Raw genomic sequence first — 21374 nt, 5'->3', positions numbered from 1 at the left:
CACCATCATTATCATCATCACCATCATCATCACCACCATCATATCATGTTGTGTGGCACAGGAAGTGTGGTACCAGCGTCCACTTCTGGTGAGGGCCTCAGGATGCTTATAATCATGGTGGAAGGCAAAGGGGGAGAAGGCGTGTCACATGGCGAGAGTGGAAGCAAGGTGTGGGGGGAGGTCCTAGACTTTTAAACAACCAAATCTCACATGAATTAACTGGGTGAGAACTCGCTTATCACTAAAAGGATGGTGCCAAATAATGGGATCTGCCCCAGGATCCAATTACCTCCCCCAGGCCCCACCTTCAACATTTGGAATCACATTTCAACATGAGATTTGGATGGGACAAACATCCAAACTATATCACTATCCCTTGTCCCTCCCACATCAATCCTCTGTACTCCAGCTCTCTTGCATCCCTTCTACTCCTTAACGAATGCACAACCTAGGCCGGGCGCCATGGCTCGTGCCTGTAATCCCAGCACTTTGGGAGGCCGAGGCCGGCCGATCATGAGGTCAGGCGATCGAGACCATGGTGAAACCCCATCTCTACTAAAAATACAAAAAATTAGCCGGGCCCAGTGGTGGGCACCTGTAGTCCCAGCTACTTGGGAGGCTGAGGCAGGAGAATGGCGTGAACCCAGGAGGCAGAGCTTGCAGTGAGCCAAGATCGTGCCACAGCACTCCAGCCTGGGCAACAGAGGGATACTCCGTCTCAAAAAAAAAAAAAAAAAAAAAAAAAGAAAAGAAAAGAAAAAGAAAAGAGAGAAAAAAAAGAATGCACAATCTTTGTTATCTGGTGACACTGCTACCCTCTTTGCACGTTTCACTTCTGCTCAGCCAGATCTCAGTTTGAATGACTCTTCTGGAAAATGTCTCCTGATGCTTAGAATGGACCTTGACTCCCTGCTTTATACAGGCATACCTCAGAGATAGTGCAGGTTTGGTTCCATACCAGCACGATAAAGTGAATATCAGAAGAAGGCAAGTCACATGATTTTTTTAGTTTCTCAGTCCATATAAAAGTTATGTCTATACTATAATGTAGTCTAGTAAGTGTGCAATAGCACTATGTCTTAAAAAAACAATGTATACACCCTAATTTTCAAACACTTTCTTGCTAAAAAATGCTAACAATCATCTGAGGCTTCAGCAAGTGATCATCTTTTTGCTGGTGGAGAGCCTTGCCTCAATGTTGACGACTGCTGACTGATCAGGGTGGTGATTGCTGAAGGCTGGGGTGGCTGTGGCAATTTCTGAAAACACGACAATGAGATTTGCTGCATTGATTGACTCTTCTTTTCATGAAAGATTTCTCCATGGCATGCAGTGCTGTTTGATAGCATTTTACCTACAGTAAATAGAAATTCTTCCAAATCTGGAGTCAATCCTCTCAAGTTCTACTGCTGCCTTATCGAAGAAATGGATGTAATATTTCAATAATATTCACAGTATCTTCACCAAGAGTAGATTCATTTCTCATTAAACCACTTTCTTTCCTCATTCATAAGAAGCAACTCCTCATCTCTTACAGTTTGATCATGAGATTCCAACAATTCAGTCACATCTTCAGACTCCACTTCTAATTCTAGCTCTCTTGCTATTTCCACCACATCTGCAGTTACTTCCCCCACCAAAGTCTTGAACCTCTCAAAGTTATCCATGGGGGTGGAAAACAACTTCTTCCAAACACCTGTTAATGTTGACATTTTGAATTCCTACCATGAATAATGAATGTTCCTATTGGCATTTAACATGGTAAATTCTTTCCAGAAAGTTTTCAGTTTATTTTGCTCAGTTCCATCAAAGGAATCACTATTTATGGCAGCTACAGCCTTATGAAATGTATTTCTTAAATAGTAAGGCAAAAGTTGAAATTACTTCTTGATCCATGGGCTGAAAAATGAATGTTGTGTTAGAAAGCACATAAACCTTAACCTCTTTATATACACCTCCACCAGAGCTCTTAGGCACCTTGTCAATGAGCAGTAATATTTTGAAAGGAATCTTTTTTTCTGAGCAGTAGGTCTCAACAGCAGGCTTAAAATATTCAGTAAACCATTCTGTAAACCGATGTGCTGTCACCCAGGCTTTGTTGCTGCATTGATAGAGCACAGGCAGAGTAGATTTAGTGTAATTCTTAAGGGCCCTCTGATTTTCAGAAGGGTAAATAAGCACTGGCTTCAACTTAACGTCACCAGCTGCACTAACTCCTAACAAGAGAGTCAGTCTGTTAATTTGAAACTTTGAAGCCAGGCATTGACTTCTCTCTGGCTATGGAAGCCCTAGATGGCATCTTCTTTCTTGTTTTTTGTTTTTGTTTTTTTTGACAGAGTCTCACTTCCGTCATGCAGGCTGGAGTGCAGTGGTGTAATCACAGCTCACTGCAGCCTTGACTTCCCAGGCTCAGGTGATTCTCCCACCTCAGTAGCTGGGACTACAGGCATGCATCATCATGCCTAGCTGGGTTTTTTTTTTTTTTTGAAATGGAGTCTCACTCTGTCACCCAGGCTGGAGTGCAGTGGTGCGATCTCCACTCACTGCAAGCTCTGCCTCCCGGGTTCACACCATTCTCCTGCCTCAGCCTCCCGAGTAGCTGGGACTACAGGCACCCACCACCATGCACAGCTAATTTTTTGTATTTTTAGTAGAGACGGGGTTTCACCATGTTAGCCAGGATGGTCTCAGTCTCCTGACCTTGTGATCTGCCCGCCTCAGCCTCCCAAAGTGCAGGGATTACAGGCGTGAGACACCACACACGGCCTGGTTTTGTTTTCTGTATTTTAGTAGAGAAGGAGTTTCTCCATGTTACTCAGGCTGGCGGCATCTTCTTTCAACAGAAAGCTGTTTCATCTACATGGAAAATTTGTTGTTTAGTGTAGCCACCTTCATCAGTTATTACGGTACATACCTTGTATGCACTAAGGTATGCCTGTACTCATATGTTGCCCTTTATTCCTCTTACACCATTTACTACAATTTTTCTTAATGTTTAATGTGTGGTTTATGCCTAAGCTTGCTATGAGGACCAGCTCCATGAAGGCAGAGGCTGTGTCTGTCCTGCCCACCAGCGTACCCTCAGTGCCTATTGTGCAGAGAGGTAAATGCCAGACTGAAGATTAAAATGGCTTGTCTTTAAGACCAGCGGATTTAAATTGGGGGAAAAGGTGAGAGGGAAATCTGAGGCCAAAGACTCAGTTTGAGCAGAGGCCAGGGCCATGCCATGGCATTTCACGTGGGCTCCCTTGGCTGTGACAGGAAGGTAGAGAGAAGCAACTTAAACTGCAGAGCAACAAGACTAAACGCAGCATCTGCAAGGATAGAGTGAACATCCAGGTAGACGAGGGGCTGGAGGAGTCCTGGAAGCAGAGGGAGGTGTCCTTGTGATGGGCCAGAGGTAGAGAAGAGGAGTGCTCCTCCAAAGCCAGGTTCTAAATTGATCAGGAGTGTCAGAGGTATGACGCTTTTCTGGAACGTTCCTGGAGATCTGAGAGATCTTGAGCGTATTGACATCTTTACAATGAGATTTCCAATCCGTATCAAAGGATATTGGAATGTTGCTGCATCTCTTGGTTAAACCTGGATTTTAAAAAATAAGTAATATGTACTGCTTAAGATAAACTAATTCTGACAGCTCCCAGAGCCCCCCAATATTTCCCCCCCCATTTCAATTTCTGGCCTGATCCCCTTTACCACACTGAGCTCCTGGCCGGGCTGGGTCTCTTTGGCCCCATGCCCCAATCCCACTTCACATGGTGACTGCTGGCTCAGAGCGGTGCCCAGTCAGTTCTGAGAAGGATAAATATAATGATTGTATGCACCTAGGGGCGCTGGCAAGGATGATAATGGCATTTGGTCCTTCTTCCCGACATGCAACTGGCCCGCCTCCCGCTCCTCCTAGTGTGCGTGGGCTCTGCTCCTCCACACACTAGCTCCTCTATCACCCTTCTCCTCATGGCAGAGCGACTTTTTATTTATCCATTGACTTGAGTGGTGGAGTTTATTTTATTGGATTTTAGCACACATGTGAAGCCTTTGAAAAGCCTCTTCAGGCCGGGCGCGGTGGCTCACGCCTGTAATCCCAGCACTTTGGGAGGCCGAGGCGGGCTAATCACGAGGTCAGGAGATCGAGACCATCCTGGCTAACACGGTGAAACCCCATCTCCACTAAAAATACAAAAAATTAGCTGGGCATGGTGGCAGCACCTGTAGTCCCAGCTACTCGGGAGGCTGAGGCAGGAGAATGGCGTGAACCTGAGAGGCGGTGCTTGCAGTGAGCCGCAATCATGCCACTGCACTCCAGCCTGGGCAACAGAGTGAGACTCTGTCTCAAAAAAAAAAAAAAGAAAACGAAAAGCCTTTTTAGTCGATGACCATATTTCTCTTCTGACCACCATGTCCACCCCCACTGAAGCCTCCCGAAGGTCCATAAAGTCTGGATGATAATTAAAGTCATCCCAGCTGTCCTGGTCTGTTGTCAAGCCCTGTGGCTACCCTCCCTGCAGGGCGGCAGCTGCCCCACCCGCTGTCTTCTGCTCAGCACACCCCGCCCATGCCCAGCCCAGAGTCCACCTACGCACTGCCCCTCTGCCTGGAGCAGTCCTACCATGCAGGTCCCAGCCTGTTGTGTTCATTTAACTTTAAAGATTAATTGGCCGGGCGCGGTGGTTCATGCCTGTAATCCCAGCACTTTGGGAGGCCGAGGCGGGTGGATCACAAGATCAGGAGATCGAGACCATCCTAACCAACATGGTGAAACCCCATCTCTACTAAAAATACAAAAATTAGCCGGATGTGGTGGTGTGTGCCTGTAATCCCAGCTACTAGGGACGCTGAGGCAGAAGAATCACTTGAACCAGGGAGTTGAAGGTTGCAGTGAGCCGAGATAGCGCCACTGCACTCCAGCCTGGCAACATAGTGAGACTCGTCTTAAAAAAAAAAAAAAAGATTAATTTACAGCAAACGCTTTGTAAGCACTCTTTTATTAGCACTGTGTCCTATTTATTTCAAATATACTGAAAAGGCTGGGCATGGTGGCTCACCCCTGTAATCCCAGCACTTTGGAAGCCCGAGGCAGGAGGATCACTTGAGGCCAGAAGTTTGAGGTTATGAGTCTGAGAATAGCCTGGACAACATAATGAGATTCTGTCTCTCCAAAAATAAAAATTAAAAATTAAAAACTTAGCCATACCTGGTGACGCATGCCTGTAGTCCCAGCTGCTTGGGAAGCTGAGGCAGGAGGATCGCTTGAGCCCAGGAAATTGGGGTTATCTCCAACCTGGGTGACAGAGTGAGACTCCATCTCTAGAAAAAAAAATTTTTATAGCAAACACTTTGTTCTTTTATTAGCACCGTGAAGTATTTGAAATACACTGAGAAATGCAGACTAGGATTAGCAGACACTCATGGACCCACTATCCAGGATTAGCAAATGTTCACATTTTGCCATATTTGCTTCCAATTATTATTATTCTTATTTGAGACAGAGTCTCGCTCTGTCGCCCAGGCTGGAGTACAGTGGTACACTCTCGGCTCACTGCAAGCTCCACCTCCCGTGTTCAAGCAATTCTCCTGCCTCAGCCTCCCAAGTAGCTGGGATTACAGGTGTGTGCCACCATGCCCGGCTAATTTTTTTATTTTTAGTAGAAATGGGGTTTCGCCATGTTAGCCAAGCTGGTCTTGAACTCCTGACCTCAAGTGATCCACCTGCCTCGGCCTCCCAAAGTGCTGATATTACAGGTGTGAGCCACTGTGTCTGGCGAGCTTCCAATTATTTTTATATAACGTTTTATGTTACATATAACTAGATATAAATATATTTACATGTAAACATATATTACATACTGTATACATTTTTTAACATAGCAAAGCCTCTCACATACAGTTACAGACCCCTTTGTCCGCATCCTCTGGCCTATTCTCTCCCTCCCTGTGCAGTATCCACCCCGGAGTTACCATATCTTCCTCCTGCCCGTGTTTTTTAATTTTGCTGCAAATACACAGTCCCTGAACTATATATAGCATTTATTCTGTATTTGGTATGGTTGCTTCATTCTACTGCTGGCGTTTTCCACTCAACATCCTACCTTCCGGGCCAATGTTGTTGCCATTCACAAGCCTAGTTCATTCTACGAAAATGCTCTGCAGCGTTCCCTTCTCTGGGCACCTCACCACTTATTTCGCCGCTGTTCTCTGATGGATGCTTTTGCTTTTTTCCAGTCTTACCAGCAGGGCAGTGACAAGGTTGCTAGGTGGAGGAGTCTGAATGTTCACCTAGGATGTTTTTCTAGCAGGAGGAATCGCATGGTCAGCTGTGCGAGATGTGCTGCTTTGCCCTCCACGGCATCTACTCCACACTCCCAGCAGCGTGTGAGAAGGCCCTGCTGGAGTGGCCAGGGGACCCTCGGAGGAGCCTAGGCCCTCCAGGGTGGGCCAGTCTCCCGTCAAGTGCTATCAGGTTTGCTAAGTTCATTCAGGCACCACTTTGGAGACGGACCCTCAGCACTGAGAAGGAGGGTTACTGGTTGGATCTAGATGTGTTGCGTTACAGGTAGCACAAGGAGCTGTGTTCCCCGCCTGGTCATGTGGTAGGACAGTCAACTGTCGTCACCATCCCTGTAGCACCAGCACATCTGATGCCAGCAGGAGTGGATGGCCCCACTTCTCCAGGTGTCTTCACCTGCCACTTACTGGAACCTGCTCTGTCAAGGCAGGCCCTGAAGGTTTCTTCAAATATAGCTGAGGAGGGAAGAGATACTTTGCCTTCAACATCGGTGACCCGAGTCCTCTGGAACTGCCTCCAAAGAGGAAGAGCACTTTCCCCTCTCAGACAACATGGTACCGGCACCCCTCACTCTCAACACAGAATGGAACATAGTCTGCACTCCTGTAGATGATCTGAAGGCATCAGGGGACCATGTGATACCAACCTCAGTCTCAGAGGGTAGGCCCTGCACGGGGTTGCGCAGCGTGGGGCCGCACCCCTCAGCCCTACCCCTCTGTTCTTCCTGATCCTGCAACAACATGGCTCTGGAATGGAGGGCAGTCACTGCCTTCCGGCAGCCCCATCACCGTGGCTGGGGAGGAGGAGGCAGCCACAGAGGCCTCAGGGAGCAACATCTCCCACCGCCCAGGCCTTTGGCAACACGAGTGAGATGTGGCCTCTGCCCCAAGGGTGCTTGCAGAGCAGCAGGGAAGGTGAATGTGATAGTTAGTGGTTAATATTAAGTGTCAACTTGATTGGACTGAAGGATGCAAAGTATTGTTTCTGGGTGTTTCTGGGTGTTGCCAGCAGAGATTCACATGTGAGTCAGTGGACTGGGAGAGGAAGACCCACCTACAATGTGGGTGGGCACCATCCAATCAGCTGCCAGCATGGCGAGAAAAAGCAGGCAGAAGAAGGTGGAGGAAGCTGACTTGCCGAGTCTCCCAGGCTTCATCCTTCTTCCCTGCTGAATGCTTCATACCCTCGAACATCAGACTCCTGGTTCTTCAGCTTCTGGACTCTTAGACTTACACCAGTGGTTTGCCAGAGTTCTCAGGCCTTCGGCCACAGACTGAAGGCTGCACTCTTGGCTTCCCTACTTCTCAGGTTTTTGGACTCGGACTGAGCCACTACTGGCTTCCCTGCTCCTCAGCTTGCAGACAGCCTGTCATGGGACTTCACCCTGGGATCGTGTGAGTCAGTTCTTCTCAATAAATGCCCTTTCATGTGTTAGTTCTGTGCCTCTGGAGAACACTGATGAACACAGTGAGAAAGGTGGCTGGCACACCCGGGGACCCACAGAGGAGGAGAACGAACTTGAAAGTCCCCCCTGAGCGCTAAAGGGATTCCCAGAGTGAGCGTCCCCTCCCGAGGGGCGGAGGAGACACGGGACACTCCTGCGGGTCTGGGATGGTGTGGATGGCTTGGAGGGGATGCGGGAGCCACAGGTAAACAGGCTGCTGAGGGAGGGAAGAGTAGGTACCAGTTCAGAGTCTGGGGCTGTGAGTTTAGCTGATTAGGCCCTTGTAAAACAGTTTCACGATGCCACCTGGTGGCAAGCTCAGAGCAACTTATTCCTGGAGAACAGGGACAGGAAAAATCCATCTGGTGGTGAGCGTGCAAGGAGAAGAGGAAGGCACTGTCTGGTCTGGTATGCAGGGCATGGCATGGGAGAGCACAGCCCCTTGGCACCTCGAGCCTGTGGAGAGAGGCCGTGGGGGTAGTGGTCACCAGAGCCCTTCTGCTGAGGCCCAGTGCTGCCCTGACCCTGCCTGCAGGTCACTGTGCCACTGGGTGATGCCGGCACCGCGTCTGTGAGGGGGAGCGCAGGGGTGGCTGTGAGGCCTCAGGGCACTTGCTCCACGGGGTGCCCACAGCCTGCCTGGAGTCCCTCCTCTGCTCACAGCACTATAGGCTGTCACTGGGAACCTCCTACTCTGTAGGCCCACCCAGCTTGTGACTTGGCAACCCTGTCCCATATCCAGACTGAACAATAGCTGTCTTCTGCGCTCCCTTGGGAGCAGCTTGGGCCAGGCAGGTGGGGTCATGCTGAGGGCCAACAGCAGGACAAAGAGGGGCAGGTGGCCGGCAGGCCCGCCCACACCCATGCTCCCCACATGAGGTGGGTTGTCCTTGGCTTCAGGCTCCTCGTCTCAAACTGACAATGTACATCATTGTGAGGTGACGTGGTGTGGGAGGTGGGTCCCTGGATGCCTGAGGAACAGCCCAGATGGTGGGCAGTGCATTCCAGCACCCCAGCTCTCCAAAGCCCCTTTCACCTCCCTGAAGACAGTGTTTCTGCAGCTTTCCGGGGCCAGGCCACCTTTGTCCTCAGCCACCTGCCTAGTGTGTTTCGGCCCCACCCAGTGTCACCCACCCTGTGTGACACTTCCACACCCCACATTGGGCTCCTCCTCTGCAGCCACCCTCAGGCTTCTTGCCTTGCCTACCCCTCCAGCTTCCCTATACAACTCTCAGTCTCATCCTCTACACCTCTGGCCATACTAGAGAGGGACGCATTACTTTTTTCCAGTTTTTTAAAATTGTGGTAAAATATACATAACATAAATTTGCATTTTAACCAGTTTTAAGTGTACAGTTCAGTGGCATGAAGTACATTCACACTGTTGGGCAGCCGTCACCACCGTCCATCTCCAGGACTTTTTCATCTTCCCAGACTGACACTCGGCCCCCATTCAACACAAACCCCACATTCCCCTCCCTCCAGCTCCCACCATTCTACTTCCTGTCTCTAGTTCTCTGGCCTCTGGGGGCCTCTCGAGACACAACTAATGGGAGTGGAGCCCCATAGTGCCTGTGCTGGTGTGGCTGCCTTCTTTCACTTAATGTAACGTCTTTAAAGTTCAGCCGTTGTATTATGCATCAGAATTTCATTCCTTTTCAAGGGTGAAGACTGTACCACGTTTTATGTATCCATTCGTCTACACACGGAGGCTTGGGCTGATTCCACCTCTGGGCTTTGTGAGTGATGCTTCTAGGCAGACAGTTGTCACTTCAAGACCTTGCTTTCAATACTTCCGGGTGTATACCCCGAAGCAGAATTGCGGACCAAAGGGTAATTCTGTTTAATTTTTCGAGGAACTGCCAAACTTTTATGTTTAAATGTTCAGTGAAGTTGAAGTTTTATTTTTTAATTTGATGTTCAATTGTTTGAGGAACTGGCATTCACCGCATCTGCACCGTTTTCGATTTCCAACAGCAGGCACAGGTTCCGCTTTCTCTACATCCTCGCCAACAGCAGGCACAGGGTCTGCTTTCTCTACGTCCTCGCCAACAGTTTTTATTTTCTGTGTTTTCAATGGATGTGAGGTGGTATCTCACTGTTTTCATTTGCATTTCCCTAATGTTTAGTGATGTTGAGCATCTTTTTATATGTTATTGGCTATTTGTATATCCTTTTTAGAGAAATGTCTATTCAAGGCCGGATGCAGTGACTCACGCCTGTAATCCCAGCACTTTAGGAGGCCGAAGCGCGTGGATCACCTGAGGTCAGGAGTTCAAGACAAGCCTGGCCAATATGGTGAAATCTGTCTCTACTAAAAATACAAAAAAAATTGGCTGGGGGTGGTGGCAGGCGCCTGTAATCCCAGCTACTCAGGAGGCTGAGGCAGGAGAACAACTTGGACCTGGGAGGCAGAGGTTGCAGTGAGCCAGGATCACACCGCTGCACTCCAGCCTGGGCAACAAGAGCGAAACTCTGTCTCAAAAAATAAAATAAAAATAAATGTCTATTCAAGTCCTTTGCCAGTTTTTGAATTGGGTTCTTTGATTTTTGTTGTTCAGTTGTAGAAGTTTAAAAAGAAAATATTCTGGATATTAACCTCTTACCAGATGTATGATTTACAAAGAAAAAAAAACAGTTCAGAGAGTATAAAAAGATCAAGTGTTTTTTTAAAGGGTAGATGAAAGTAGATACATTGGCCGGGCGCAGTGGCTCAAGCCTCTAATCCCAGCACTTTGGGAGGCCGAGACGGGCGGATCACGAGGTCAGGAGATCAAGACTATCCTGGCTAACACGGTGAAACCCCGTCTCTACTAAAAAATACAAAAAACTAGCCGGGGGAGGTGGTGGGCGCCTGTAGTCCCAGCTACACAGGAGGCTGAGGCAGGAAAATGGCGTTAACCCGGGAGGCGGAGCTTGCAGTGAGCTGAGATCCGGCCACTGCACTCCAGCCCGAGCGACAGAGCGAGACTCCGTCTCAAAAAAAAAAAAAAAAAAAAAAAGAAAGTAGATACATTAGAAAAACACATTATTATTCCATGTGTAAACTTGAGACTCTTGTGCCTGTGTTTATTCTGGTTCTTTTCACAATACATTGAAATCATCCCTTGGTCGGGTGCAGTGGCTCACTCCTGTAATCCCAGCACTTTAGGAGACCGAGGTGGGTGGATCGGCTGAGGTCAGGAGTTCAAGACCAGCCTTGAACCCAGGACCCAAGAAGCAGAGATTGCAGTGAGCCAAGATCGCACCATTGCACCCCAGTCTGGGCTACAAGAGTGAAACTGTTTAAAAACAAACAAACAAACAAACGGGTTGAGCACAGTGGCTCATGCCTATAATCCCAGCAGTTTGGGAGGCCCAGGTGGGCGGATCACCTGAGGTCAGGAGTTCGAGACCAGCTTGGCCAACATAGTGAAACCCTATCTCTACTAATAATACAAAATATAGCTGGGCATGGTGGCATGTGCCTATAATCCCAGCTACTTGGGAGGCTGAGGCAGGAGAATGGCTTGAGTCCAGGAGGTAGAGGTTACAGTGAGCCGAGATAGTGCCACTGCACTCCAGCCAGGGCAACAGAGCAAGACTCTGTCTCAAAAAAAAAAAAAAAAATTAAAAAAAGGAAATTATCAATTTACTTTTCTGCATCTTCTGCTAGAGCTTGAGCTTTTGAATGAAACTCTTGTGTCTGCATTGGCAGAATCTGTCTCAGAGGAGACTGTGGTAGGGAGAATTCTAAGATAACCCTCAACAACCCACATCGTATATAATTCCTCCCTGCAAGGGTGGGAGGGACTGTGAATATAATGGGCTATCAGTCTCGTGACTGTGTTAATCACATGGCACTTTAAGAAAGGGAGATTATTGATTAAGGAAGGGTGATGTCCTTGAAAGTTCTGACCAAATCATGGGAGTCCTTTGTATCTGGGTCTAGAGGTCACAGACAAGAGAAGTCAGAGATTCAAAGCCTAGGAAGGATTTGATGCAAGAGATCCTGAGGCTGTCCCTGAAGGAGGAAGCTGCGGTATTGTGAGAGGGCCTGTGGGAAGCAGCCAAGTGGCCTCTAGGCGTTGACAGTGGCTCCCAACTAGCAAACGCCTGCCTCAGTCATTCAACTGCAAGAAACGGAATTTTGCCAACAACCTAAATGGGCTGGAAGGCAAATTCTTCTGCAGAGCCTTCAGAGAGCTTGTGGCCAGTCGACATCTTGAGCATGAGACCTTCAGCAGAGAACCAAGTCGGGCCATGACAGAGTTCTTACCCATGGCATGGCATGGTCATGTATTTGTGTTGTTTTAAGCCATGAGGTTAAAACTTTCACAGCAACAGAACACTAATAGGAATTTTGGTTCCAGGAATGAGGTGCTGCTATAAGAAACATTTCAAAATATGCCAGTAGTTTTGGAACTGGGCAGTGGGTAGGGCCTGGAAATATTTTGAGGAACATCATTTAAAAAACTTGAATTACCGGCCGGGCGCAGTGGCTCACGCCTGTAATCCCAGCACTTTGGGAGGCCGAGGAGGGCGGATCAAGAGGTCAGGAGATCAAGACCATCCTGGCTAACACGGTGAAACCTCGTCACTACTAAAAATACAAAAAAATTAGCCGGGCGTGGTGGCGGGTGCCTGTGGTCCCAGCTACTCAGGAGGCTGAGGCAGGAGAATGGCGTGAACCTGGGAGGCGGAGCTTGCAGTGAGCCGAGATCGCGCCACTGCACTCCAGCCTGGGTGACAGAGCGAGACTCCGTCTCAAAAAAAAAAAAAAAAAAAACTTGAATTACCTTAGAGAAGGCCTCTATTTCCTTGGATAGACTGTGCATAGAAATATAGACTTTAAGGCTTCTGTGGTTGACAGCTTAGCAGGTGGGGGGTATGCTACCGGAAATGGGGTAGGTCCTGATGGTGTCACAGCAGAAACTGTTTCCCGCTGCTGTGTGGGGAGCAAACTTTCAGGGGCCCATTTGCACGTATGTGTAATTGCCAGATAGGTTCTTCCTGCCTGCTGCGCAGACAGAATCAAACTCCTGAGACCGTGCTGTTGCAGTAGAGAAAGACTTTCATTGACCAGGGCCCAGCTCACACAGGAGAACTGGCGTTCTCACTCAAATTGGTCTCCCTGTAGGCTCAGAAGCCAGGAGATTTTATGGACAATTGATGGGCAGGAGGGTTAGGGAATAAGTGCAGCTGATTGGTTGGTGATGAAAATTACAGAGGTGTGGAAAATGGTCCCTGTGCACTGAGTCCACCTCTGGGTGGGACCACAGGGCCATTTGAGTCATGAGTCACAAGTTCAGGTGGGGTCAGTCTGAAAAAAGCCGGAAAAAAAAAAAAATCTCAGGTTCTACAATAGTGACATTATAGGAGCAATTGGGAGAGTCACAAATCTTGTGACCTCTGGCTATATGACTCCTGAGCTGTAAGGGATTATAGAAACTATGCCTACCTTATCAGAATTCAGTCCCCTCCCATAATCCTATTCTTGTGGCCTTTCATTAATCTTACCAAAGGTGGTTTTCAGTCCCTGAGCAAGGAAGGGATTAGTTTTAGGGAGGAACTATTATTATCCTTGCTTTCAAATTAAACTATAAACTAAATTATTCTTAAAGTTAGCTTGGCTTAGCCCCAGGAATGACCAAGGACAGCTTGGAGGTCAAAAGCAAGATGGAGTCAACTATGTCAGATTTCTCTTACAGTTATAATTTGGCAAAGGCAGTTTCATGTGGCTTAGGAGATTTCTAAGCAACGCTTTGAGGTCCTACCTGGTTTCTTCTTGCTACTTATAGCAAAATGTGAAGGAAGAGGGATAAACTGAGGGAAGAACTGCTAAACCAAAAGGAATCAGGACTGGAGGGTTTCAAAAATTCTTAGCCTCTCCAGATGTCAAAAGATGCTAAAAGTCAGAGATGGTCGCTGAAACCATGGCACAGAGAAAAGTCTGACACTCTAATGTTCTGCTAAGACCCCAGAAAGACCAAGAGGTCAGAATAGTCAGTCCATCCAAGGGCCCTTTCAAGACATTGAGGTATAGTCACAACAGAGGGCCCCAAGGACGTTGCCATCTCAGCAGGAGGCCAGGTGGAGGAGGGACTATCTCAAAAAGATTGTGCATGTGACTTTATCTAATGAAGTGAAACTGGTGAAACACACAAGGACTATGAGGTTCTTGAGATGTTTATTTCAGCAGAACATTCCCAGCTCATACTGACAGGGACAGGGAAAGTACACAATGAAAGAAGGCCCCCAGAATTCCACTTGCAGGAAGCAAGGCAGTAGAACTACTTGGATGCAAACGTGCTACTTAGCATGAAAAAGGAAGGATGACCCGAGCTGAGAGCCACAGGATTTTCTCCCAGGCCTTGAAACCTAATGGAGTTTGTTCCAGAAGGATATAAAAGCTGCTATGGACTAGTCACTGCTTTTTACTGTCCATTCCCCCAACCTCCTTTTGAGCATTATGCTGTGCCCGTCTTATCACTGTATGTGCAGAATGTTGGGGTAGGAAGTTTCTTTCGTTTCATAGGTCCACAGGTCAGGAAGAATTGTGCTCAAGAGCTGTATTTAGCAGATTACAGCCGGGAACCTGATCCATATTCCATCTGAAGTATTTAAAAATGATGACATTGTGGATTTTGAGCTGATGAGATAATTCTATTTAGATGTAGATGATGAGATTTTGAATTTTAAGCTGAGACTCTAATGAGATTGCCAGAGGCGTTTGAACCAGAGCAACTCCATCTTGAATAGGGGCCGGTAAAAGGAGGTTGAGACCTACTGGGCTGCATTCCCAAGAGGTTAGGCTTTTTTTTTTTTTTTCTTTGAGACGGAGTCTTGCCGCTCTGTTGCCCAGGCTGGAGTGCAGTGGCTCAATCTTGGCTGCAAGCTCCGCCTCCCAGGTTCATGCCATTCTCCTGCCTCAGCCTCCCGAGTAGCTGGGACTACAGGCACCTGCCACCACCCCCGGCTATGTTTTTGTATTTTTTAGTAGAGATGGGGCTTCACCTTGTTAGCCAGGATGGTCTCAATCTCTGACTTTGTGATCCGCCCGTCTCAGCCTCCCAAAGTGCTGGAATTACAGGCGTGAGCTACCGCGCCCGGCCTTTTTTTTTTTTTTTTTTTAAAAAGTCTAGCTGTCACCCAGGCTGGAGTGCAGTGGTATGATCTCGGCTTGCTGCAACCTCTGCCTCCCAGGTCCAAGCTATTCTGCCTTAGCCTCCCAAGTAGCTGGGACTACAGACACCTGCCACCATGCCTTGCTAATTTTTGTATCTTTATTAGAGACGGGGTTTCACCATGTTGGCCAGGCTGGTCTGGAACTCCTGATCTCAGGTGATCTGCCCACCTTGGCCTCCCAAAGTGCTGGGATTACAGGTGGGAGTCACCATGCCCGGCCCCCAGGAGGTTAGGTATTCTAAGTCACAGAATGAGATAGGAGGTAGGCAAAAGATACAAGTCATAAAGATCTTGTTAAAATAGGTTGGGGTAAAGGAGCCAGCCAATACCCACCAAAGCCCAGATGGTGATGAGAGTGACTTCTGGTGGTCCTCAATGCTCATTATATGCTAGTTATAATACATTAGCATGCTCAGAGACACTCCCACCAGTGCCATGACAGTTTACCGCAAGGTCACGAAGTCACCCTATATGGTCTGAAAGAGGGAGGAACTCTCAGTTCTGGTAACTGTCCATCCCTTTCCCTGGAAACTCATGAATAATCCACCCCTTGTTTAGCATATAATCAAGAAATAACCATAAAAATGGGCAACTGCCTGTGGAGTAGCCATTCTTTTATTCCTTTACTTTCTTAAGAAACGTGCTTTCACTTTATGGACCGCCCGAATTCCTCTCTTCATGTCTGAATCAGGCCCTGTTCCGGTAACAGGATGAGGCTCTTGGTAACCTTGAGGTATGCTGAATGCATTCTGGGGATTGGGAGGGACATGCGTCACTGGAGGCCGGAGGTTGTGTTAGGCAGAGTTCTCAGATGACTCCCTGCCACCCAGCTGTTGTCTATGACCCTCCTGTTGAGTGTGGAGGGACCTGTGACTGAGACGGCACAGGCCTCTCACGACTGTGGCATGCTGGAGTTTAAGAAAAGGATATTATATTGTCCCTGGTGGGCCTGACCTAATCCCAGGGCCGGGGTCCTTGTGGAGGAGTGGGTTAAACTCGGAAATCAAGCTGGAAATGCTTGATGACATGATGTAAGCACTCGCCCTCTCACCATTACTGTGTATTTCTGCGCTTGGGCCATAGTTGCCTTCGTGTCTCCTCTGCACAGTGGAGTCCCTGGAGGGAAGGGCCCTGTGACGCTCTGGGGGTTCCCAGTGACCCCTGCCTCCCACGAGCCCGGGCTCCCCACACCCGCCCGCCTGGGATCCGGTCCCAGCACCCCGATGGCCGCGGGCGGTTTCCCGGAGCCCCGCGGTTGGCCACGCGCCGCGCTCTGCGCCCCGTTGGGGACGCCCAGGCCACCGGCCGGATGAGGGACGCGGGGGCAGAGCGCTCAGGCCCGGGCCGGCTGGGACCCTGCGCGCTGGCCGCCGCGATCCTCTGGCCGCTCCTCCTGCTGCTGCGCTTCCCGTCCACCTCGTCCCTCTCTGCAGGTGAGCGGGCGGGGGTGGTCCGGACGGAGCGAGGAGCGGAGGTCGCCTGCCTCTCGTGGCCCTGCCCTGCCGCCCGACGCGGACACCCGCCCGGAAGGCCCGGCCGGGCAGGTCTGGCTCCCGGGCCCTGGGAGGAAGGCGCCTTGGAAGGAGCGGAGAGGATGGGGCTCCCGCGCTGGCCCTGCCGGGCTGGATCTCAGGCCTCTGCAGTCCAGCGCCCCACACACCCTCATTTCCAGGATGGGGAAATGCTACTGCAGACAGGACTGTGGGCGGAGTGTCTCTGGTTCGCTTCAGTCTGGGGGCGCACTGGGCCGGGAAGGGAGGGCACAGCCGCTTAGGGGCCGCGCGGTGGAGCGGTGCATCCCTTCTGCAGCCTCTGCGCCAACACACACGGCATGAAGCCTGGGAGAAGCCGGGCCCAGTGCTCACCCCCCAGCCCCACCGGCCGTCGCCCCTGACAGGGGGCCTTGGGCTGTGTGTTCCCGGGTCATCCAGGTGGTGCTGTCCCATGGGCCGCGTGGCTTCACCCTGAGCCTTGGACATGTCCCTCCTGTGAAGTGAGAGGAGGGGCACGGCGGCCCCGGGTCCTGTTGATCCTGACATTTGGGGGCACCAGGGGCTGGCGTCCTTCATGCAGGCCCCTCATTGCTGGGCTGTCTCCACAGTGTGTGGGAAGACCAGATTCAGCGGGAATTCCTCCGGGAGGCCCACCGGGAAGATCTTCGGAGGCCAGAGGGCGGAACCTGAGCGGTGGCCATGGCAGGCCAGTCTACTCTATCTAGGCAGGCACATCTGCGGAGCTGCCCTCATCGACAGCAACTGGGTGGCCTCTGCTGCTCACTGCTTCCAAAGGTGCATCTTCCCTCAAGGCCCTGCTGTGGGAGGGCACTCGAGAGGGAAGCCTGAAGTGAGGGCGCAGCCTTTTCTTTGTAGGCTTTGTTCTGGGACAGTTTGCTGCCCCCGGGTGTCCTGCCTTTGACCCAGCAGTGCCCTGTGCCTGGAATGCTGTCCCTGCCCATCAGACTGCTCCAGTCTCCTGACCAAGTGTGTGGCATCTCCCAGGCAAAGGATCCTACCTCATCTCTCACTCTGGGGTTGGGCTCCCCCCCACCCCCCCCCCCGCCACTCCACCCCACATTGGTCAACCTGCTAAGATGGTGTGGTTGTCTCATTACACGCACATGACTTTGAAACAGCTAAATGGAGCCGGGTGTGATGGCTCACACCTGTAATCCTAGTACTTCGGGAGGCTGAGGTGGGAGGATTGTATGAGTCCGGGAATTCCAGATCAGCCTGGGCAACATAGTGACACCTCATCGCTACAAAAATTACAAAATTTAGCCAGGCCTGGTGGTGTGCGCCTGTACTCCCAGCTACGCGGGAGAATCACTTGAGCCTGGGAGGCCAAGGCTGCAGTGACTGTGATCACACCATTGCACCCCACCCCAGGCGACACGATGAGACCCTGTCTGAAAATAAGTAAATAATTAAAAGTAAAAATAAATAAATAGTTAAGGCCTGTCACGGTGGCTCACACCTGTAATCCCAGCACTTTAGGAGGCCAAGGCGGGTGGATTGCTTGAGCCCAAGAGTTCAAGACCAGCCTGGGCAACATGGCAAAACTCCATCTCTACTAAAAATAAAAAATCAGCCAAATATGACGGGGCATGCCTGTGGTCCCTGCTACTGAGGAGGCTGAGGCAGGAGGATCACCTGAGCCCAGGGAGGTTGAGGCTGCAGTGAAATGTGGTTGTGCCACTGCATTCCAGCCTGGGCCACAAAGCCAGATCTTGTCTCAAAAATAAAATAAAATAGAACAAAATAAAATAAATAGCTAAATGAAAATTAATCCACTCTAATTGGGATTATCAATAAATAGAGGAAAACAGACTTTATTTCTAAAGGGAACCACCTCCAGCCCACTCTCCATCTGCTGTAAACTTTAGGAATCAAAATCCTGATGTTCCAGTCAATGTGAGCTTTGGTTTCTGCATCTTGCCCAGCTCTAGGCCATCCACACAATCTCAGTGGGCCTCGGTTTTTCTTGTGTAAGTGGTAGTGGGTGTGCAGCATCCCAGGTCACACACACTTGACACACGCTTCAGGTGATGAGACAGAGTGACAGTTCCAGGGCTTCCCAGGGCCAGGCATGCATAGTCGAGTGCCTGGCCCCTTCTAGCCAGGGCTCATTGCAGGCTGTCCAGGGAACACTTGCCGAAGGCTCCCCTACGTCCTGGCTACCCACACATGCTGGCACATTATGTCCAGCCAGGGGGGTTTTGTCACTTCTGGAGAATTATGTGCCACCGTCCCCACAGACGAGAGTGAAAGATGAAACAGACGGCCTCTGTCCCAGGAGGTATGAGGCAGAGAGGGTCAGGAGACTGAGTTACTCCTCCAGTGCTTCCTGGGCTTGCTGTGTGCTCTGAGGGAGTCGCGGAGGATGTCAAATTCTGAGCCAGGAAGCCAGAGCTTTGGACATAGCTGGCTGTAGCATCCTCCTCAGATCCCACTCATTTATTCAGCACCCGCGGGTGCCAGGCCTCAAGTCAGGCCCATTGTGCGGTACACAGAGATGCAAGCCCCACCCTGAGGCTTCTCATCCTGTCAGGAAAGGTAGGCACAAGCCCAGGACCATGGTAGACCCTGCGCCAGACAGCGGCTCGGAGCAGGAGAGGCCTTTGGGGAGGTGGATGCAGGCATGTGGGGGGAGGAGGACCATACAGCCAGGACCTGTGGGTTGGAAAGTCACTTGTTTTCTGGAAACAAGTTCAGTTCCATGAACTCCTCCATGTGCTCCACCAATACCTGCTGAGTTCCCGTCACCAGGTGGGGCAGCCTTGGAGATGGTGGTGCACGAGGACTGGGGAGAAGGGGGTGGAGCATACTGGCTAGGGAAATACGGTCTTCGAGAATTACTGGAGGTCATGGGGCCCCAGGAGGGTTCTGGTCAGAGCTAGGAATGAGCCAAGTCTCTTCTCTTCTGAAATGAAGGGGTGACGTAATGCACCCCCAGTGTTTTCTGCACTAAGATTCTCGACTCCTTTGAGTCTGGGGCATGCTGAGAAAGCCACAGGAATCATCCCTGGCCAAGTGTCCCGAAGGCCCCTAAGCTCTTGTCAAGACCAAAGCAGGGCTCTCTGACATGAGGAAGGGAGGAGAGAGTAACCCCAGAGTGACGGTGGGGTCTGGGTGCCTGCCAGGTGGGCAGCTGGGGTGAGGGTGCCGGCCCAGCACTCAGAGGAGCCTCCCCACAACAGGTCCACTAACCCATCTGATTACCGGATCCTACTTGGGTACAACCAGCTAAGCCATCCCACAGAGCACAGCCGGCAGATGACAGTGAACAGGATCATGGTGCACGCTGACTATAACAAGTGGCACCGCATGGGGAGTGACATCACCCTGCTGCAACTGCACCGTCCTGTGGAATTCAGCTCCCACATCCTCCCCGCCTGCCTTCCGGAACCCACCACGTCGTTGGCCCCTGACAGCTCCTGCTGGATATCTGGTTGGGGAATGGTCACCGAGGATGGTGAGCAGTGCAGTCAAGTGGCCTGAGCATCTCCCGCTTTTGGAGGCAGGCACTTGGGCTCTTTGACTCTGAGCCATTCAGGGTTCCCTGGTTCTGAATGTTACTGACTCCACCCTGACGACAAGGGCCTGCTGCGGTCTGACCTCCTCCAGGGCCTCACCAAGCGCCCTGGAGCTTCCATGGCGGTGGAAGGTGCTGGGCATCAGTAGCAAGTAAGAGTAGGCCTGCGGGTGCCGTGGCTCACGCCTGTAATCCCAGCACTTTGGGAGACCGAGGTGGGCAGATTACGAGGTCAAGAGATCAAGACCATCCTGGTCAATATGGTGAAACCCTATCTCTACTTAAAAAAAAAAAAAAACTATATATATATATATATATATACACACACACAAAAAAATTAACTGGGCGTGGAGGCGGGTGCCTGTAATCCCAGCTACTGGGAAGGCTGAGGCAGGAGAATCGCTTGAACCAGGGAGGCAGAGGTTGCAGTGAGCCGAGATTGCACCACCGCACTCCAGCTGGGCAACAGAGCAAGACTCTGTCTCAAAAACAAAAAAGAGAGAGCAGGTCTGTCCTCGGCCCAGGTGTTTATGTCTGAAGAACACTCACCTCTGTGGATGTGAACCTCGCTGCTCGCCTGGCATATTTGTCATATATTTGTATATTTGTAGACTGAGAGGGAAGAAATGTTAGGTAAAGACTCCAGCAAAAGAATAAATACTTTTGATTTAGGAAAATATAGTGATGAGTGCAAAGCAGTGGAATGGCAATTTGGAATTATTTGTGGGGTCATCATCTGGCAGACTATCTCAGAGGAGGCATTTAAGACAGGCATTCCATGAGCAGGCCAGATCTGGCCTCCCTGCCCTTGCCGCTGAATGTCAGTCACACGGCCCTAGTCATGAGAGCAGCTGGTCCTCCAAAGACAGCCTCCTGGGACTGTCGTTCTCCAACTTTTTTTTTTTTTGGGATGGAGTCTCGCTCTTGTTGCCCAGGCTGGAGTGCAATGGCATGATCTTGGCTCATCACAACCCCCACCTCCCCGGTTCAAGCGATTCTCCTCCTCATCCTCCTGAGTAGCTAGGATTACAGGCATGAGCCACCACACCTGGCTAATTTTGTGTTTTTAGTAGAGATGGGGTATCTCCATGTTGGTCAGGCTGGTTTCGAATTCCCAGCCTCAGGTGATCCACCCGCCTCGGCCTCCCAGGGACTGTCATTCTTTAAGAATCAAGGCAGAGAAGATTCTCCAGGTGGGAGAGGAGGAGTTAGGGCCTGGGGAAGTCATCAGTTAGTTGGAGCAGCTTCCGAGCAGAGAGCCATTGACCTTGATGAGAGATCTGGGCTCCAGTCATCCTTCTCTCTCCACACACCAGCAGCCCCCAAGGACCCATGAGGCCCACACAGGGCAGGCATTGTGCAGGGGTGGGCCCCTGTCATCAGGCTTTGCCCACATGGGGACCCCAGGCCAGATCTGGGGGTGACAGCTGGAACCACAGCCCAAGT

At 50.4% G+C, this 21374-nt stretch overlaps 1 protein-coding gene across 1 annotated transcript; it reads left to right on the top strand.

Annotated features, from left to right (window-relative positions):
* The first annotated feature begins 7920 nt into the window (after positions 1-7920).
* On the top strand, positions 7921-20227 carry LOC718629 (inactive serine protease 39). Its single transcript, XM_015109802.3, has 6 exons — positions 7921-7935; positions 8266-8325; positions 15607-15630; positions 16006-16330; positions 16999-17185; positions 19594-20227. The coding sequence occupies exons 1-6, from the start codon at positions 7921-7923 to the stop codon at positions 19892-19894; spliced, it is 912 nt and encodes a 303-aa protein (XP_014965288.3). The 3' UTR covers positions 19895-20227.
* Positions 20228-21374: the final 1147 nt, after the last annotated feature.

The sequence above is a fragment of the Macaca mulatta genome, chromosome 12 (assembly GCF_049350105.2).
Source record: "Macaca mulatta isolate MMU2019108-1 chromosome 12, T2T-MMU8v2.0, whole genome shotgun sequence".
NCBI lineage: Eukaryota > Metazoa > Chordata > Mammalia > Primates > Cercopithecidae > Macaca > Macaca mulatta.
The sequence above is the reverse complement of the archived record's forward strand: the minus strand, read 5'-3'. Positions and strand labels throughout refer to the sequence as shown.